Source organism: Mus caroli, unplaced genomic scaffold, assembly GCF_978045245.1.
Source record: "Mus caroli unplaced genomic scaffold, Mus_caroli_1 scaffold_19, whole genome shotgun sequence".
Taxonomy (NCBI): domain Eukaryota; kingdom Metazoa; phylum Chordata; class Mammalia; order Rodentia; family Muridae; genus Mus; species Mus caroli.
In genome coordinates this window covers 3968006-3986993 of record NW_028227274.1, presented here as the reverse complement: position 1 = coordinate 3986993, position 18988 = coordinate 3968006, and the positions used below count along the sequence as shown (strand labels likewise).

General features: G+C 41.8%; 1 protein-coding gene across 2 annotated transcripts in view; it reads left to right on the top strand.

Annotated features, from left to right (window-relative positions):
- The window catches only part of Mkx (mohawk homeobox), a 69712-nt gene extending 52508 nt beyond the window's left edge, over positions 1-17204 (top strand). For both annotated transcript variants that reach the window (XM_021150152.3, XM_029471769.2), the window contains exons 6-7: positions 14647-14680; positions 14794-17204. In XM_021150152.3, the coding sequence (XP_021005811.1) occupies positions 14647-14680; positions 14794-14983 (224 nt within the window). In that variant the 3' untranslated portion in view covers positions 14984-17204. The remainder of the gene's footprint in view (positions 1-14646; positions 14681-14793) is intronic.
- Positions 17205-18988: the final 1784 nt, after the last annotated feature.

Here is an 18988-nt window from a genome sequence, read left to right as displayed (position 1 = left end):
CAGCTAGGTCTGGAATTTCATGCCAACCTCCCCTCTCCATTGTTGGGATTTTTTTCTGGCTTGAAATTTCGTAGGCCATGTGCGTGCTATCACAGCCGTGTGTTATTTTGTAATGTCTTGCACCAACACAGAAAAGCCCTCATGGATTAGATTGTTGGAGTTGTTTTATGAAGGAGATGTATTACTCAGAGGTTTTTAGAATAATAGAACTTATACAATGGGAATTTATTTATATATAGGAAGGGGATTTTAGAATGACTTACAGACTGTGGTCTACCTAATCCAACAATGGCTACCTGTGAGTGGAAGGTCCAAGAATCCAGTAGTTGCTCAGTCCACAAGGCTGAATATCTCAATTAGTCTTCAGTATATAATGGGATCCTGAAGAAATAGGCTCTAAAGCCAGTGAAGGGATAGACTTGCTAGGGGTGGGAGTAGAGCAAGCAGGCAAAAAGCAAAAATCTTCCTCCTTCTATGTCTTTATATAAGCTTCTAACAGAAGGTGTGATCCAGATTGGAGGTGAGTCTTCCCACCTCTAAAGATCTGAATTAAAGATGTATCTTCCCACTTCAAAGATATGGATTAAAGATGTGTCTTCCTACCTCAAAGATCCACATGAGAAATAAATTTTCCCACTTTAAACTAAGCAAAAAATTCTTAGAATTTGTATGTCTTCATTTTGGGTTTTAAATTTAATTCCAGATGTAGCCAAATTGACAACCAAGCATAACCATCACAGAAGCCCTGATGAATTAAGTTTGCATCTGATTTCTGGTAGACTACTGGGAGAGATGCTGTGAGCACAGGATGGCTCCACTTGCTCTGGTGGAGGAATGAACTCATCTATCTTTGGACCAACCTTCCATGAGGCACTCTCAAATCTCAGTCTCTGTCTCTAGAATCTTTAATGGGGACTTTGCTAGATTCATTCTCAACAATTTAGTCACAGACTGCAAAGAAAATAAGTGCATTTTTTTTTTATTGCCAAAAGCTGGAATGTTCAGTATCCAGGCACTGGCATCTAGTGAGGGTTGTCTTGCTGCGCCATCCCATGGCAGAATCCAGGAGGTGCCAGAGAATGTCAGGGAGCAAAATAAAGGGATAAACACATGTTTTCTGCAGAATCCCACATGAACAGTGACTAACACACTGACCCATCCATGAGGACAGAGCTCTTGAGACCTAATCACATCTCAGAAGTTCCCACTTCCCAGCAGGGCTGCTTTAGCAGTTAAGCTTCCACAGTAGGAACTTGAGGAATCATTCAAACCACAGTGCTAGTCCTTTGGTTCCAGATGATAATAGCTTGTTCATATTCAAAAGTGAACAGCAGCCTGTGTGGGAACCACTCAATCCACCTTCATAGCCAAGTTTAGGATCTCGGTCCCTCTGTTCCATGCCCATAGCTTTAGGCTTGACAGCTGCCAAGTTGACTTCAGGGTGCTGCATGAACTTCCCCCAGGGAAGATGTGAACAAAGGTCTACTCACCCAACATACCAACAAACCAAAGTAATAGTTTCATCATAGTCTAACTAAGTGAACAATGAGCTAATAGGGATCACAAGAGCAACCATTAGGAGGAGTCAGATGACCTCAAAAGCAACTGTATCTCCAAAAATGCTCACCCTACTGTGGATGATGACTTCCCTGTAGAGTTCCCCCTTCCCTTGGTCTTCTGCCCTCTATATTTCTGACACATCCCAAGGCCACAAGATCATACTCAGCTGGGGTGGAGTTACATATGGCTGGAAGGGAGATATGGGGAGGAATAGTTTGCATCTCCAATGAGGGTCAAATGACTTACCCAGTGCCCCCTTTATGAGAGAAGGTCAGCAGTGTAGATATTGAAAGCCTCTTGATCTCTTCTCTTAAGAGACCAGCTACCTCTCAGGGATGCCATAGAAATAACAGATTAAAAATGACCCTGTTTGGAGACGGGGAGATGGCTCATTGGTGCTTGCTGCACAAACACAAGAACCTGAGTTTGAATCTCCAATTCTCTCATTAAAAAGCCACATGTTAATGAGTATGTCCGTAATTACAGTGCTACAGGCACTGGAGACAGGAGGATCTGGGAGGTTTGCTGGTCACTTGTTTAGCTCCAGGGGTTCTCAAGAGATATAGATATAATAGATTATCCATATACACTTGTGGACATGTGTACCCACATGTGGAATATTGCATATACCTCACACACAAATAAAAATACAAACATAAAATTTTAAAAATAGTAAAAAGAAGAAAGAAAGAAAGAAAGAAAGAAAGAAAGAAAGAAAGAAAGAAAGAAAGAAAGAAAGAGAAAAGAGAAAAGAAAAGAAAAGAAAAGAGAAAAGAAAGAAAAAAAGAAACCTGTTTACTGAGCCTTTTCTTTGTGTCAGTAAAATAAGAAACCTGTTGATTAAGTATGCTGTAGGCTAATGATAGCTTGAATTCTTTGGTTCTGAAGTTTCTATTACTAATAACTCCCTGTTTAAGATGTCATGCCATAAGAAAATTATAATAATAGAGCAAAGTTATACAACTGGAGTGGATCGCTTACCTCCGAGGGAGTATTTTCCCTGTTTCCCTTCTGCCTATGTCTAAGCAAAGGCAAGTGGGAAAAGGTGTCCTTTTCCTCTCTGAAAACAACCTTACAGAACCATTAACAACTGCACAGAACTGCTATAGTAGAAACTCACATGAAAGTAAAATCAAGAGCACAATGTGCTGTGCTCAGCCATGAACTAGTTGATGTTTGTCAAAATTCTGGGAACGCAATAGTGATTTTTACAATATCAAAGAAAGCACTGCCTTGTGCTGCCATGCTTGAGTGAAGGCCCAGATACTCAATCTGTGTGGTTTAACTTAAAGTAGTGTGCTTCCCTGCACTAGCGTCACACTGGGCCAGACTCCACCTTCTGTGTCAGAACTCCTGAGATGTTTCTTCCAAGTCAGAACCATCAGTTCCAGACCTAGGACCCAGGGATCTGCCCTTTGGAGACAACCCCTGCCGATCCCCAGACACTGGAGTTGCATGCTCTTCTTTACAAAATTCCCCACAACATGGACTAGATTCCGAAAGAATGGCAGAAGAGACTTGGAGGCAGTCTGGACACCTTCATGGATGTGGGACAGCCCCACGCTTCTGAAAAGTAGCTACAGTGTAGCTCAAAATGGCAGGAATCATAACACCATGACCCTAACTCCACCACATCTGCTCTGGCATCCTGGACTTCATACCTTGTCTTCCAGGCAATCTTAAGAATGAGATGTTACTGTCACCCTATTTTACAGGTAAGAAACTCAGGCACCATGTGTGGGCAACCCACCTGATATCACCTGCTTAGTGAGTCTGATCATTTTTTTCCTGTGATCCCAGTTCAAATCTTCTGCATTACCTAAATTATTGCAAAGAATATGGTTTGTTACCTATAAAACATATAATCTGACCCAGCAAGATGGATCAGTTAAAAAAGGTATTTGCCTCCAAGCCTGATGACCTGACTTTAATCTCCCGCATACATATGGTGGAAGGCAGGAATTGTCTGCTACAAGTAGTCCTCTAGCCTCCACTTGTGTGCATGTAAACACACACACACATACACACAAATAAAAACAAAAAATAAATGTAATAACAAAAAATAAATGTAATAACATCTAAAACAATGTTTTTGCCTCTTCAGGATGAGCTTTTTAGGTTAAAGCAATTTACTTCCTACATTTTTTTCCTAGAAATTCCCTGGATTCCAAATGTAGATGGAAATAGAGAAGTGAGCTCTGTGTGCCACTGGAATTCAGTAGATGATGTAATTTTTATCCAAATTCACTTTTAATCAATTTAAAACATAAAGATTGCACATACTTACAGGGTACTATGTGATAATTGTACATTTAGAAAGCAGTATATATTTTAGTTAAAATTCATTTTATTTTGTAACTGGCAAACAAAAGCATAACAATTGTATCTTTTGGAAGTATGATACAGTCTTTGTGTTATAAATTAGTATGAAGGAACACAGTCAAATATTGCTGTCACCAAGCCTCTAGGTATGGCTGCTTTAGCCAGAACCAGTCCCAGAGGGAGACATCTGCCCTAGGTGTGCAGGTGTGGGTCATCCCATAGACAGGCAAGGGCAGCTCTCAAATGAAATGAAGATGGCTCATCTCTTCTTTTTGGGGGCTTTTGTTTCTTCCTAGCTTGGAATGTACACCTCTGGGCAAAATTTAGAATGGATACCCCTGGTAAGACAGACTCATGGTAGAAAGGATTTACCAGTGTTCTTTTGGTCAAAATGTGCCCTACAGGCCCTGTAGAGGCTGTCTGTCCTCTAGGCACAGCTACCACACAAGGACCAGGCAGGAACCTCACCTTTATACATGGCTTCTTTTCCCTTTCACCCTTCAATGCTTTGGAAGCAATCTGGGGAAGGATATCTACATAGCACATGTAAACAAATGGCCAGAGACAACCCCAGGAGTCAGTCCTCACCTTCTGCCTAAAGACAACTTTTCTGTGTTGTCCCTCAAGCTTCTGGGAACTCTCCTGTCTCCATACCTCCCGTCTAGCCTTCCGGGAGCTGGGATTACAGACGTGTGCTGCTGTGCCCATCTTTACGTGAGAATTCCGATTCAGATCTTCATATTTGTATGGCAAGTGCTTTTACTCTCAGAGCTAGCCATCCATGTTTCATTTCAAACATACCTTCATTCCTGTTTAAGTTTTACACAGTGTTTGGAATTTTGTGTGTGTGTCCAAATGCTAGAACACAGAGCACTTCTAGGATAACTTCATTTTTAAGGTTCAAGTTGATCAAGAGTGTTGCAATGCATTTGGAATGTGGGAAGGCTGCTGATAGAGTCCATCTTGTGTCTACAACATGGGTTTTTTTCTTTTGTAATAAATATAGCAGTTAAACTGTAAATATAGAGCAACTGTCAATTGCTATTTTCCTGAAAGAGCCAAGATGATTGTGCATGTCATCTTTTTATTGTGTCATTTCTGGTGTTAATGCAGTCAGACAGATTTAACCCCAAGGTTCTGTAGTCTGAAGTATCGTTTCTGGAGACGGAGATGCGTGGAATTTGAACACCCTGGCAACAGTGTGAGCCAACTCAGAAATACACTGCAGTTCATATATCAGAGGAAAAATACTTTTTGATGGTTTATCAGAGATACTAAGAGGTTGAAAATGCATGGAGGGAGCCAGAAGTTCCAGCCCATTACCAGATTATTACAAGTGAATATTTTTCCATTTAAAAGGCTTATATTTTGCTAAAGAAAGCCATATTAGAAGTTTGTAGCCTAATTTTATTCAGCTGTGTATTTGTTAACCAACATTACCCTTCTGGTTTTGCAGTGGGCAGGTATAAGCTTGCTCTTATAGGGAACAGTGCTCTTGAAGAACACAGGAGACCATTGCAAATATGAGGGAACAAAATTAACACGACAGTTTCAGAACTGGTTGCTCAATTTGTATGCAGAGTGGATGCTTTTGTAGACCTTGAGTGCTCCTGCAACATGGAGTCACACAGAAGCAATTCATGCAGAGCTAGGCAATCATTTTCTGAGACTTGGCTGGAAACCTGGCTTTCATGCATGAAGCATTTTGGGTAGCATCTCCAAAATTCCCTTTGAGAAAATGAAGTAACAAAACCCATCAAACACTCAAGGTCAGCAGCTCTTTAATGTGGCTCCAGGGCTCGTTGTTCTGGCGTGCTGTGGTATTCTGGCACACAAGAGCAACAACAGCGCCATCTTTGTCTTTGAAGATGATAGATTCCACACACTTAGTTCATTAATCTGAGTTGGTGGGCTTTGCCTGGAGTTAAATATTCTCTCCTTACACAGTGATTTTCATATTAATTTGTAAACAGTACTGCTTTTGTCAGTGTCTGCATACAACCCCACTTTAAGGATGTAAAAAAATAAAGTAAGATAGGAAGTCAGTATTTTTTTCACAAGAATCCTTGTGCTGTGTGTGTTCAGATCCTCTTTTGGTGTTTTACAAAATGTTGTCATGTAGTTTTTATAAACACCCCACAAATCTGTGATCCACTTTCTAAATGAGAAAGTAGAGATGCAGAAAGTCACACAGCTGGCAATCCCTCAGACAGCAAGAAGAGAGCAGGGCTATGCTATCAGGTGAGTCCAGACTCTGCCTCTGTGTTACCCTGTGTCACTGTGACCTCCTTTAGATCACCTTCATCGATAATACAAGAAGCCAGGGAAAGTGAGTATTCATCATCTCATCATCTCAGACCCTCTGCCTGGTCACCTCCCAGCTCCTTCCTCCCACAAGCTGCACTCTGGTCTTCAAAGCAAAGTTTCAGACTGGAAGCTTTTAGCTTAGAAAGGGTGGAGCAATCTTGGAAGAGGAGACGATGCAGAATAACTTCACATCAAGAACACTCCAAATGGTTAGTGGAAAAGACTGAGAGTGAACCAAAATTTTATCATTGGATGATACTGTTTATTTTAAGAAGCTACTTTGAAGTTACAAATTCCATTCCCTGCATGTTCAATCCACCAGTGCGATCCATGAGAGTGCAATGGCTATACATCATAGAAGAACAAAGACAGCCAGGAATGAACAGAACCAGAGTAGCTGTACATCTCACCAACACAGAAGCACAGAGGAGTGAACAAAGATTTACCATCAGAATCCCATGTGCTCTGCCCAATAGGAAAAAAAAAATCCATTAAGGCCAGTGTTTCCCAGTGAGTAAGGGGCCACACAGCACATTTACAGGGAAATCATGGCACTGGTGCTTCCACAAGGAGAAAGATGCTGTGCGTTCCTGTGAATGGCAACACTGTAGACCCTGGAAGTTTTGAAATGTCACTGTCTCTAGATAAAGAATTCTTCACCACTGGTCCCACAGTAATGGGTGTGGCTTCTATATTTTATATTCTGACATGACCCAAAGAGGATTGTGTATTGACAAGAAGGCAGCTGAGGTGGGAATCCTACAGATCCAGGACATCTGGGCATCATTAGCCTTGGCTGGAGCCAGCCCACATGAGAGGTAGCAGGAAGGAAAAGAATGTTGGGCCAGATGTGGAAGCCATGCTATGGGAAATACTGGCTCAATTTTTGGAAAGATTTTTCCTCCGACTCTTAAATGATTTTGGAAGCCACCTAATAGTGGCCCTGAGATGAATAATTTAGCTAGAATATTGCAAAGGAGGGGAAAGGCTGTAGATCTATCCATGGAGATGAGATTGGTTTCATTTTCTAATTCTCCGTAAGTAGGTTTCCAATGGGCTCCACCCCACTGCTGGCACACCAAGAGATACCTCATGACTCGGACAGAAGCAACAGACCAGCTAGTGACTCAGTATCACTCCTGAATTCAAGGCTTAGAGGGAAGCTCGCTCAGGAGGGACTCTCAGAAGCAGTTTAGTCCTCTAGGTGTGGGTGTTACATCGTTGGGGTTCTCCTTCTTTCACTTCCCTTTTGGTCAGAAGTCATTTTAAATGATTTACTTCAACTCTGCAGAAACTCTAGCTGTCCCTAGGAGATAACCACAAGTTCTTTTAAAAGTCATGAGACAGTGGCTGGCCTGCAGTGATGTAGCAGCAATTCCTTCCAAGCTAGAGTACAGTGATCACAGAGCTAGCATAGCTCTTAAAACATCGATCTAATTAAAGCCTGGGGGTGCTGTGGGGGCTTGCTTATGTTTCCTTTTCTGAGACTTGGAGAAATGCCTTGATCACAGATCAAACCACAGGGAGAGAAAGAAAGCCTTTGTTAGTGTCCTTGTGTCCCTGGTCTACAATTCTATAAAAAAGAAAAAGAGTTGAATGGCTTGTCTGTCTGTCTGTCTGTCTGTCTGTCTGTCTGTTTATGTGTGTGTCTCTGTGTGTTTATGTGTCTGTATGTGACACGTAGAATTTTGGTAAGAGTTCTCCAATACATGCAGTGATGAAGCTGGAGAGATGGCTCGGTGGTTAAGAGCACTGGTCAGTCTTCCTGAGGACCTAGGTTTGATTCCCAGCACCTGCATCATAGCACAACAGCTGCCTGTAAATCCAGTACCAGAGGATCTGAGGCTCTCTTCTGGCCTCTTCAGATACCAACACACACGTAGTACACAAATGTACATGCAAGAAAAATACAGATATACACAGAAAAAATACTTTTAAAAATGCATGTACTGACTATCCTGTTTAAAATGGATGAGTACGAATTGCCTAGAGAGCCATCTCTCTTGCTCTCATTTGTTTTTGGTTGCTGTGATAAACATCATTACCAAAAGTAACCTGGGGAAGAAAAGGTTTATTTCACCCTACAGATTATATAGTCCATCACCAAGAGAAGACAAAATAGGAAATGAAGGCAAGGCAGGAACCTGGAAGCAAGAACTGAAATAGAGACCATGAAAGAATGCTGGTTTCTGCCTTGGGTCCACGGCTTGCTCAACTCGCTTCCCATACACCCGGCATTACCTAAGTAAGGGTAGTGCCACTCACAGTAGGCTGGACACTCCCACATCAGTCATTAACTAAAAAAAAAATGAATTTGGGGCATACATATCCACAGGCCAACTGGTGCACTCAACTCTCCAGACAAGGTCCCACTTCCCAGATGACTCTAGTTTCTGTTGAGTTGACAAAACTAACCAGTGCACAAATGTTACTCTTAGGCCTGAGTGTCCTATCTTAGTATATTGCATACCATTTCCCAGGTTTTACACAGTGAACTTTTATTACTGTCGTTTTTTGATTTGTGAGTGTTGAATTCATGTATTTTTGTCTACAACAAATGGAATAAAAGTACCACCAGATTCAACCTATTAGCAGAAAGAGTAAAAAGTTTTAATATGTTTTTTTTATTTATACATTTATATATTTATTTATATGTACATAAATAAATACATATATTTATTTATTTATCTAGGAATAACCCAGAACAGAATCATCAGTAGACCTAGTCTAGAAAATATCAGATTACAACAGGGAAATGTCATGATTTGAGCTGCAGCTAGAGCATACCTTTCATGCTAGTGTTCACATGTGCTGATTGTATAGTGTGATAATGCAGAATCTTCATTCAGGGATCAATGAACACTATGGCGCAACTGTTCCCTATTGCATTACTTTCCTATTAGGGAAAAATAAGAAAAGCTCTTTCATTTTTTTTTAAATTGCATTTATTTATGTGTATGTTGGGTGGGGGTAGGGAGCATGAATGCTATGGTGTGACTGTGGAGATCAAAGGATAAGCCATTCTAGTTTGTGCTCTTCTGGATTCTAACTCAGACTGTCAGGCTTGGTGGCAATCACTTTACCCACTGAGCCATGTTGCTGGCCCAATAGCTTTTATTTTAAAGGAGAAAAAAGTAAAGCCATCATAGAAGCATCTATGTGGGCAGAGGGGCAGCCAGGTACCCTGAGGTGGGGAAATAAACATTGTAAGGGTCACATTGGGATGAGACACATGGATGGTGGCCACTGCCTTCTTTAAGGGCCTACTGCTTTGGAGCAATCAGTGTTTTATTTCTTCACAGAAGGTTTCTGTCCTCCATGTTTGCTGGGTCTTCTTTTCTTCAGTCTTTCTATTCCTGTAAGAATAGAAAGCTGTGCCTGGTGCCCTGTGTCTCAACTGCTCTCACCAGCCATGGCTGCCAAACTGACCACCTTGGTGGAAGCCTGGTAAGCAGACATGGGGATTTATGGCTTACTTTGGAGAATGGACATAAGCTCCAAGGCTTTAATTTCCCTGTGAGGACATGAGGCTAGGTGTGATAGGTGAGGTGGCCTATCACCTTAGAGCAAGCACAAGCTCTGGCTTTCTCTCCCCACCCAAGTGGTCCAATGGCCTGCTTTGTTTTCCTCTGGACAGAACAACTTCAGTGTTTCTCTCTCATTCTACTGAGCCCCATGCTGAGACAAGTTGCTGCACAACTGACATTTCCATAGGATTGTTTCTCTGCTTAACTTTCTAAGGAAACACTCATCCAAATTGAGAATAGCCCTTCTTTAAGTTTCAACATGCTTTGAGTTTTACAGCATCCAAGATTTTCCTAACTGCCCACATCTTTTTCTTTCCTTTTCTTTTTTTGGTCTTGAAACAGGCTCTTTTGGCTGGCTCAGTAGCAGCTCCTGCCAACCAGTTGCTTTTATGGTAATTGACAGCATAGCTGATTTTTGGAACCTTAGAATCAAAAAAGGCATTTTAGCCCAGACAACGGGGAGGCTAAGCCAAGCTACTTGCAGAATGAGATACTGCCGAGCAAACGTCAGACCCGGCTCTGTATATGCTAATAAACTCCACCAGGGAGCCATACAGCACCACTGTAGCACAGGTCTGCTTTCTCTTCACTCTCAGCTGTACGTATTCTGCATCTGCCCTTCCTTCTCCTGTCTGTACTCCTACCAGAAGGGAGCCCCTGAGACCAGTTGTAATGGGGTGGACAGAAGTTACCTAAGCATCATGACCACCAGTGACTCCTTGAACACTGACTACAAGGCAACTACTATAACCAGAAAAGAGGAAGCAAGTGCTTGCTTTGACAAAAAACCAATAGGGAAAAATTGTAGCCTTTAGTAGCAGCATTTAGTGTGAGCCATGAATCGCAAACTTGCTGGGCATTCCTCAGGTTGTATTGGTCTCTAAAATGTCTGGGACATCTCCCCAGACTCCATCTCAACACCGTAAATAGAAGTCCACAAACTAGCAGATCTTTAGAGCACTTGCTGTCCAGAAAATACACAAATATTTCCAAGAAAGGGGAGGTTGTTTATGAACTTCCTTTTGTGGTTCACATGGAAACGAGATTCACCACACCTCAGGCATGGTCCAGATTGCAATATCCTAGTCACACTGGAAAACCACCAATAATAATAGCCACTCCAACCACCATAGATGCAGAAAAGCTTCCAGATATGACAGTCAGCTTCTGCACCTGTTCTGAAATCCTCAAGAGTGCACCTTGGGACAGTTTTAGCCTTGATAGGAACACAAGCTGTTTCCCAGCTATTGCAGTTTATGCAGCTCTGTCTCAGTCTTCAGAACCAGTCCTACTTTACAACACCAAATGTATCCACAATCCTTAAAATAAAGTGTAAAGTTCAACCTTGGGACGTGTACCTCCGACCCGGTTCTAGGATTTGTCTAAGTAGGGGCTAGCAAGGAGGCTTGTTGGATAATAGCACTGTCATGCAAGTTCAGAACCCAAGTTCAAATCCTCAGGGCTCATGTAAAAGCCAGGCACATAGTGGGAGCATCTGTAATACTAGTGCTCCCACGGGGTTGTAGGAGGCAGAGACAGAAGAAATCTTGGAACTGGGAGAAACCCTGGAATCAGGTGTACAGGACAGTGAAGACTCTGGTTTGCTTCAATCATGGCAAAACCAGTATCAGAGGTCAGAGGTCACACTCTGACTTCCCTCTATGCATCATGAGCACACATTCACACCCACAAATGTGAGTGTGTATACAGACTCATATATATATATATATATATATATATATATATATATATATATATATATAGAGAGAGAGAGAGAGAGAGAGAGAGAGAGAGAGAGAGAGAGAGACCATTGCCGGGGCCATCAGCATCGAGCCACTCCGGGGTGCAGAACAGAGGCTTCCTGCTCATCTTGAAGATTCTGCATCTTCAGGATTTTGCATCACATTACATTCCTGACAGCTGCAAGCTTCCTGTTTGTCTGCAGCCAGCATTCAGCTGACTGGTCATGTAGGAAACCATAGTCCCTTACCTTCAGCAGCTGCAAATGGTTCAGCTATGAACCTGAGCACCAGAATGTAGTCTTTTCTAAGTTGAGTTTTCTTATTTCCCTAATGTTTCTACTTCATGGATCTTAGTCTGCTTTTGACAGATCTTTTTATTGACTGAATATCCCTAACCTATTGTTTCACTTTTGGCAACAGCTGTGGGAAAAGTTGAGCAAAATCCAAAATATTGACTTTCTGTTTCTGTGTCTTTGTCTCTGTCTCTGCCTCTGTCTCCTCTCTCCCTTTTCCTCCTCCCTCTCTCCTCTCTGTAAAGTTTCCAGTGTTGCTGACTGAAAGGCTTGACTTGTTCTCTGATTCTGGTAGCATCTTGTACCTGTCACTACTGAGTGAAAATAGATAATAGGGGAGACTCCATGGACACCAAAGAGACATGGGACCCTGTACAGAGTTACCATCGCTGAAAACCTTGGAATGGTGATGCTGAGATGACTCAGTGGCTAAAGGCACATGCTATCTTCACTGACAAGTTGACTTAGATTATGGGATTCGAGTGGTAGAAAGAAAGGAATTTCTGTTCTCTGACTGCTATACATATGCCCCATTAGTAAATAAATGTGATTTTTAAAAATGTTATAATGCAACACTGAAGAGACTCAACTCTTAGAAGAATCGTCTATAAATCAGTATTATTGGAGTTCTGTGGGCCAAAAATTATTGCTGTTTTACTCCCGTTACATGTATTGTGGATAGTTCTGGGGCTATTTGCTATTTGATGCTAATTCCATTCTCCTAGGAGGGGTTGAGAACAAAGAATGCTTCAACACTCAGGTGATTTCCTATAAACTTTCTTCCTACTGTAATTTATAAAATAAATGCAAGAGCTTGTGATTGGGCAGATAGAGGGAAAGTGGAGCTGAAAGTGAGGAGAGAGGAGGAGTGGGAGAGAGAGAGAGAGAGAGAGAGAGAGAGAGAGAGAGAGAGAGAGGCGGGGGGAGAGAGGATGGTGGAGGAGGAGGTTGAAGGAAATTGGAGCAGAAGCAAGTGGCCTGGAGAAACCACAAGTTATAAGGGGTCTCATAGATGGGGAAGAAGGTAGTGTAGTGGTAGATCTGCCCAATCTAGACGTCCAACGTGAGGCACCACCTGTTGCAGGAAATATTAAAAAAGATGAATGGATCATTGCCCACTAGAGCATGGTCCACCAGGCTACCTGGACAGAGGCACAAGTGCAGGAATGTACTTGGTTCATCTTTTTAAATATTTTTGCAACATACATGAGTGACTTTCAACCCCAAATTATCCAACACAGCAGGATGCGGCTCTGACTGTCCAGTCAGAAGATTCCAGGCTGATGGCGCTCCAGACCCAAGCATTTCTCCCTAGCTGTATTATATGCTACTTGAATGCTCAGTGGAAGAAAACTGAGGGCTAACATGAGCCCAGAATGGCAGGTCATCTCATGTATTCTTCATATAGGCCTTGAAGTGCCTTCACTCAGTACTTTTGATTTTCTGCTTTTTTTTTTTCAAGTTTGCTGCTCCCTCCAGTTGTAAGTAGCTCAGAGCACACTATCCCCATAGAGAGCTTCCCTGTTAGGAGGCTTCTGGATTCCCTGTCTGCAGAGGACCTTGAATCTGGCCACCATTCACAGCCATGCAGTTATTTCTTGTGGCTCTCTTCTTCATCCTGTGAACTATTGCTCAGGTTAGAATACATTGTAACCTGTTCCTTCCTCTGAGCTTTCCTGGGCTCTGACTCCTAGAGCTCTTCATTGGGAATTAAACTGCACTGCCTGGCAGACCTTGGGCACATCAGAGATAATGGAGAAGGCCCTAGAGAAATACTGAATAGGAAGAGGACAAGGCAAAGGGAAAGACTGAGACCAAGAAAGGACAGTTTTGCAGAGGTCATAGGAAGAGGAGGACTTTGAATACATTGTGTGCATTTTCTGCTTCCTTTCTGCCCTACGATGCTTCCTTAAGTTTATCGTCTCCTGTTACTGCAGATGATAGTTAGTGGGGCTGTGGTGACCACAGTGCATCCACTACCTAGATTCAGAGTTTTCTGAGCTTATAGGGAGACCCTGACTATTCCCACTCCTGACCTACACATTTTTATCCCCAATAAATCAACTTTTGTGTTTCCCAGGCCATATTCCTTAAACCAATGGAATGAATCAAACCCAGAACCCATTTCAGTCTTTCATTATATTTTCATGGTATTGGACTTGACTGATGATCAGGGAGCAGATGTGCCCATCTCTGGCATACGTCAGCTGTCTCCTTGTTTTTCATGACAGCAGGACGAGGAGTTTTGGAGACTGAAGACTGGTTTCTTCTGATGGACCAGGAGCTCCATATAATATCAGCATTAGGTCTGTTACTCATGTATTGACTATCCAGATTATCAGTCTCACCCCCCCACACACACACCCAGGCTGGAGTCTCAGGAAATTGCAGAATATGAAGGTTGGGGGAGCCCCAGGAGCTTCTAGGAAAGTCTTTGTTCTGGAGTTGAGGAACAATACATCTACCTTGTGTGGTGTTGTGGCGTGCTGATGGTTGCTGACAGGTGAGGAATGAACAAGAACATTGACCTAGTATCGTCACTATGCCTCCCTGTACAGCCCTTCCAAGGCTTGGCTTCTTAGTAACCTTAATAACTTATGGGATGTTATAAGAAAAATAATTTCAGCCATGTTTCTGGATAAAATTTTATTCTTGGCAACAATGAAGAAATTCCTAAGATTAAACAGGACTGGGGGGGTGGCTCGGTACTCAAGAGCAGTGTCTGCTCTTTCAGAGGACCTGCATTTGGTTCCAGGCACCCACATCAGCTGACTTACAGCTGAGAGAGAGAGAGAGAGAGAGAGAGAGAGAGAGAGAGAGAGAGAGAGAGGATAAATCTTACAAGACAAAGTCCAAGAAAGAGACAAGTGACTGAATTTGTGCTTCTCTTTATAGACACCCCGGACATCGGATCTACTAAGGGTGACAGGTGAGCAAAATGATTTTCATTTGCCACTGGTGCTTTGCTGGGATACTGTCTCCAGGGCACACAACAGTGGGTCTGATCTCTGATCCTTCCTCTTCTTTCTTGCACACATGCAGTGCTGCTAACAGAAGGGGACCAAGCAAAGATGACACATACTGGAAGGAGATCAATGCAGCCATGGCCTTAACAAACCTTGCCCAGGGAAAAGATGAAGTGCAGGGGACGACCACCAGTTGCATCATCCAGAAGTCTTCCCACATAGCAGAAGTAAAGACAGTCAAGCTGCCACTGGTGCAGCGCTTCTAGAGTGGCCAGGAAGTGCTGAGCTGTCAGTGGGTTGTTTGTTTGTGTTTGTTTTTACCTAAATCCTCATCCTAAGAGCCAAAGCAGAGGTGAAGAGGACTCCCGTAAACCTCCTGAGTTCAACTATCGTAAATATATCAGTTGCTTCTATAAAAAGACATATAAGTTATAAAAACTCATTTTAATCAAAAATATTAACTTATTTTTATGTTACTGAAACTATGCATAAAGTATCTGCATTACCATTACAGTAAGTGCCTTGCTCCCTGAGGTAAGCCCCAACGTGGGCACAGTGAAGAGCTGTGCCTCAAACCATCAATGCTAACACTTGCTAGACTGCATCATTCCCACTGGTCCAGGACAGAAGCCAATCGCTGAAAGCCCATGAAACAATTTCATTCATTCACATGTTCAAACTTGGAAATCTGTTCAGCCCAGATGAGGTGATCTTTTCTTTCTTTTTTCTTTTTTCTTTTTCTTTTTCTTTTTCTTTTTCTTTTTCTTTTTCTCTTTCTTTTTCTTAACTTCCGGTGTGATGGTGAGAATTTTATGTGTGGGTTTTGTTTGCATATCAGTTAGTGCATCCAAAATGAAAGGTGCAGCAGGACCACATGATGCATACACTTAAGAAGAGATGCTTCCAAACGAGTTTAACATTGCAATGCAGTCAAGGATGGTTTTCCTAAGCACTGGTGGAAAGTATCCCAATGCCCTTTACAACTAATTGGGATTTTTTTTCCCCTGAAGCTTTAAAAAGAGTCTTATAATATAAATCTTTGAATTTTTTTCCTGTGTAAAACTAAACCTAAAGTTTAGGTTTAAAACTAAACCTAAAGTTTAGTTTTAAATCATAATCTTGTTTGCATTAGAGCTCAGGGTTCCTGTGTGATGGAAGCCGCTTTCATGTGGAGTGACTAAAAGCTTTTTATTTGGTTCATTTCAAATTCCAATTCAGATGGACAACTTGTATTGCAATGAGAACAAGACAACGAAGAAAAAAAATCTGTGTGTATATGTATATGTATATACATATACATGCAGAAAAATTGATTTTTTAAAAATTTAAAATGTATGGGTAGCAAAAGATGTTCATGTAGCATAGACTGTTTAGTCTCTGATTTTTGCCAGGTAGGACATTCAAATAGAAATTACGTAAAGTCTTGCATTAAAAGAAAGAAAGTCTTGTTTCTAAATGTCACTACCACAGAGTTAAAGTGATCGCTATCAAGAAAAAAAAGTGTCTTTTCCATCAAACAGTAACATCCTCCCCTGCTTGGGAAGACTGCAAACCAGAGGAATGTGGAGATGCCCAGGAGAAAAGGAAATCTGGAGATGGCCTATAGAACAGAGCAAACGTTCAACAGCAAAGTAAAAAGGACTAGGCTATAGGGGAAATTTTTTTCTGGTTTTTGTAATGTATTTTCTAATTGTTTTAGGCTGGAAAGCATTTTTGCAAGTGTGAATGACATCTGGTTTCACAGCACATGCTGACGTTTTTTTCTTTATTTTACAAAATGCTTTTAATGCCAAAGTTAATCTGGTTGCTGAGCAGACATGACGGCCTTGATGGCCATCGTAGGACACTTTCTCCTGTATCATAGCATAGTGGGGTGGGGGTTATCTAGTGTAATGAAGATAATTTGATATGAAAATATTTTGTATGTATATTTTTACTTTGTTTTCTTAAGTGCTGTTGGCAGTTGCAGTAAGCCCTAGGTGAGATGTGTAAGTGCCGACTGTATGACTGGATGAAGTATTGCGTTCTTCTGGTGCAACCAGCATGCCAAGTGGGAATCACTACAAGACAAGCCTGCCCAGATGTGCATGAGGCAGTGAGAAACAAGAACAAATACTTCACTCTTTTTCATACTATTATAAGTTATTCTGGTATTAAATATTTTAATAAAAGTGTTCTTGTTTTAACATATTGTGATTAGATAAGTGAACTTTGGGTTGTATCTTATTTGAAATTGTCATTTTTTTTCTATCCTTTGGGGGGAGGAATCAGCTAATTTGTTCTGTATTATGAACACAAACCAGTGACAGGATACTCTCCACATAATTTCTTTGAAATACCAAAGCTTGGAGTCTGGCCTATACACACATGAAAAATAGGTAATTAGCATATCCTGAGCAATGTCTCCAATTAGAATCATTTTATTATTTTTCTGTGTTACTGTTGTTTTATCTGGAAATCAGAGCCCCCTGACCCTTAAAAGCACCTTGAGCAATGCCAAGCCAGCAGCTAAGAGCTCGGCTGACATGTAATTTATATTGAAGAGAAAGAGACTCGCTCTTATTTTACAGTTGTATTTTAATAAAATTAAAGTCTGTCAAGAGTTCTTGACAGATGTAAAATAAAAGTTCATTTCTAGACTTCAGTGATCATATGGGATTTGTTTGCCTTTGAAAGCTGGCCAGGGCAAGGGAGCAGGAGACAGGAGCAGCCTCGCATGTGGCTCATGGATTGGGAGTGCTATAGTTGGACCAAGTTTGAATTCTATCACTTTAGGCCACTAACCTACCTGCTAAGACCCAAGGATGGGAACACAACACAGACTGTTCAAATACTGGGTTGTACTAAATTCTCTTTTTCCATAGATAATACAACAACCATTCCTCTTCCATATTTACATATTCATGGATTTTAATTACCTTAAAAAGAAACTTTTATTAGCATACCAAACCATGGGTATTGTCATGACATTTCCATGCTTCCATATCTTTAAGCTTTGTTCATATAGATCCCCTACCCATTACTGTTGTGTTCTGTACAGGAGAGGAGCTTAGCTTGGGAGTCAGGCAGAACCGCACTGCAGTGCTGACTCTGCGCCCTCTCCACACACAACTGCGAGATTTAGACTCAGTCTTTAGGTGTTCTGCACACAGAGTATGAGGAATGAGCAAGACCTTGCAGACTCTGAGGGATTGAAACAGTAGATGATACACAAAATGCAGGAGCCAGCAAGATGGAACAGTGGAAAAGAACATTTGCTGTGAAGCCTGACACCAAATTTTGCTCTCTAGAACCCATGTGGTAGAAAGAATCAGCTCCAGTCAGCTGTCCTCCGATCTCCACACTCATAGAGTGAAATAAGTGTAAAAAAAGTAAAATACCTACTACAGTGGCTGAAAAATAGATGATCAATAAATGAAAAATGCTATCACATACTGTAATTTGTCCCATGTGATATGTATATAGGAGCTAAAAGTGTAGGTGGAATAGGGATAGGAGACAAAAACACCTTTACAGAAATCTTGACTTTTGACTTGAAGGACTGCAGTGGAGAAGTTAGCTCCAGAGTTAAAGCATGGAAGGTGATATGTTCATTACCATCATTGGAAACTTCTACAGCAAAGCATGAAGTAGGGCAGAGAGAGGAAAGCAGCACACCCACCAAAGATAGTGTGCTTGGTGGTGTCCCTTACCAGATGACAAGAACTGCTTTTGCTCCTGTCTCCTCTTCACACTGCTCAAGATGCCTACACTCATGCTGTTGCCTGTGTTCTTTGAATGCTCTAAATAGCAGTGTTAAGCATACCGTGCCAGCGGCCACTGTCCTCTTCTAAGACTCATCCAGCTCAAATGGCATAGGAAGCAAAGACTAATAAACAGAGAGTAAGAATGAGCCAAGCAGCCTCCCATGGAGGTGAAGGACCTGTGCCCTAGAAGGCATCATGGGACTGGTGGAGTGGAGGAACTAGCAACTGGGGAAGAAGTATCACCAGCCAAGTCCACCTTGGAGTTTCATCAGTGTAATTGGGCCTCTGCTCATCACTAAAACAGCAGGTAAAACACTTTGCAAGCTGCACCCAAGTGTTCATAGGGCTGTGGTTATAAGTGTGTGCCCCTGGACCACCAGACACATAGCCATCCTTTCTTGGCTGTGATTACAAGTGTGTGCCCCTAGACCCATGGACATCATAGCCGTCTGGCTATGTAGGTTGTGGTTTTCGTGGAGAGTATAGGATTGCTTGTTTTAGTAGACATGTGTTATGGTCACAGTT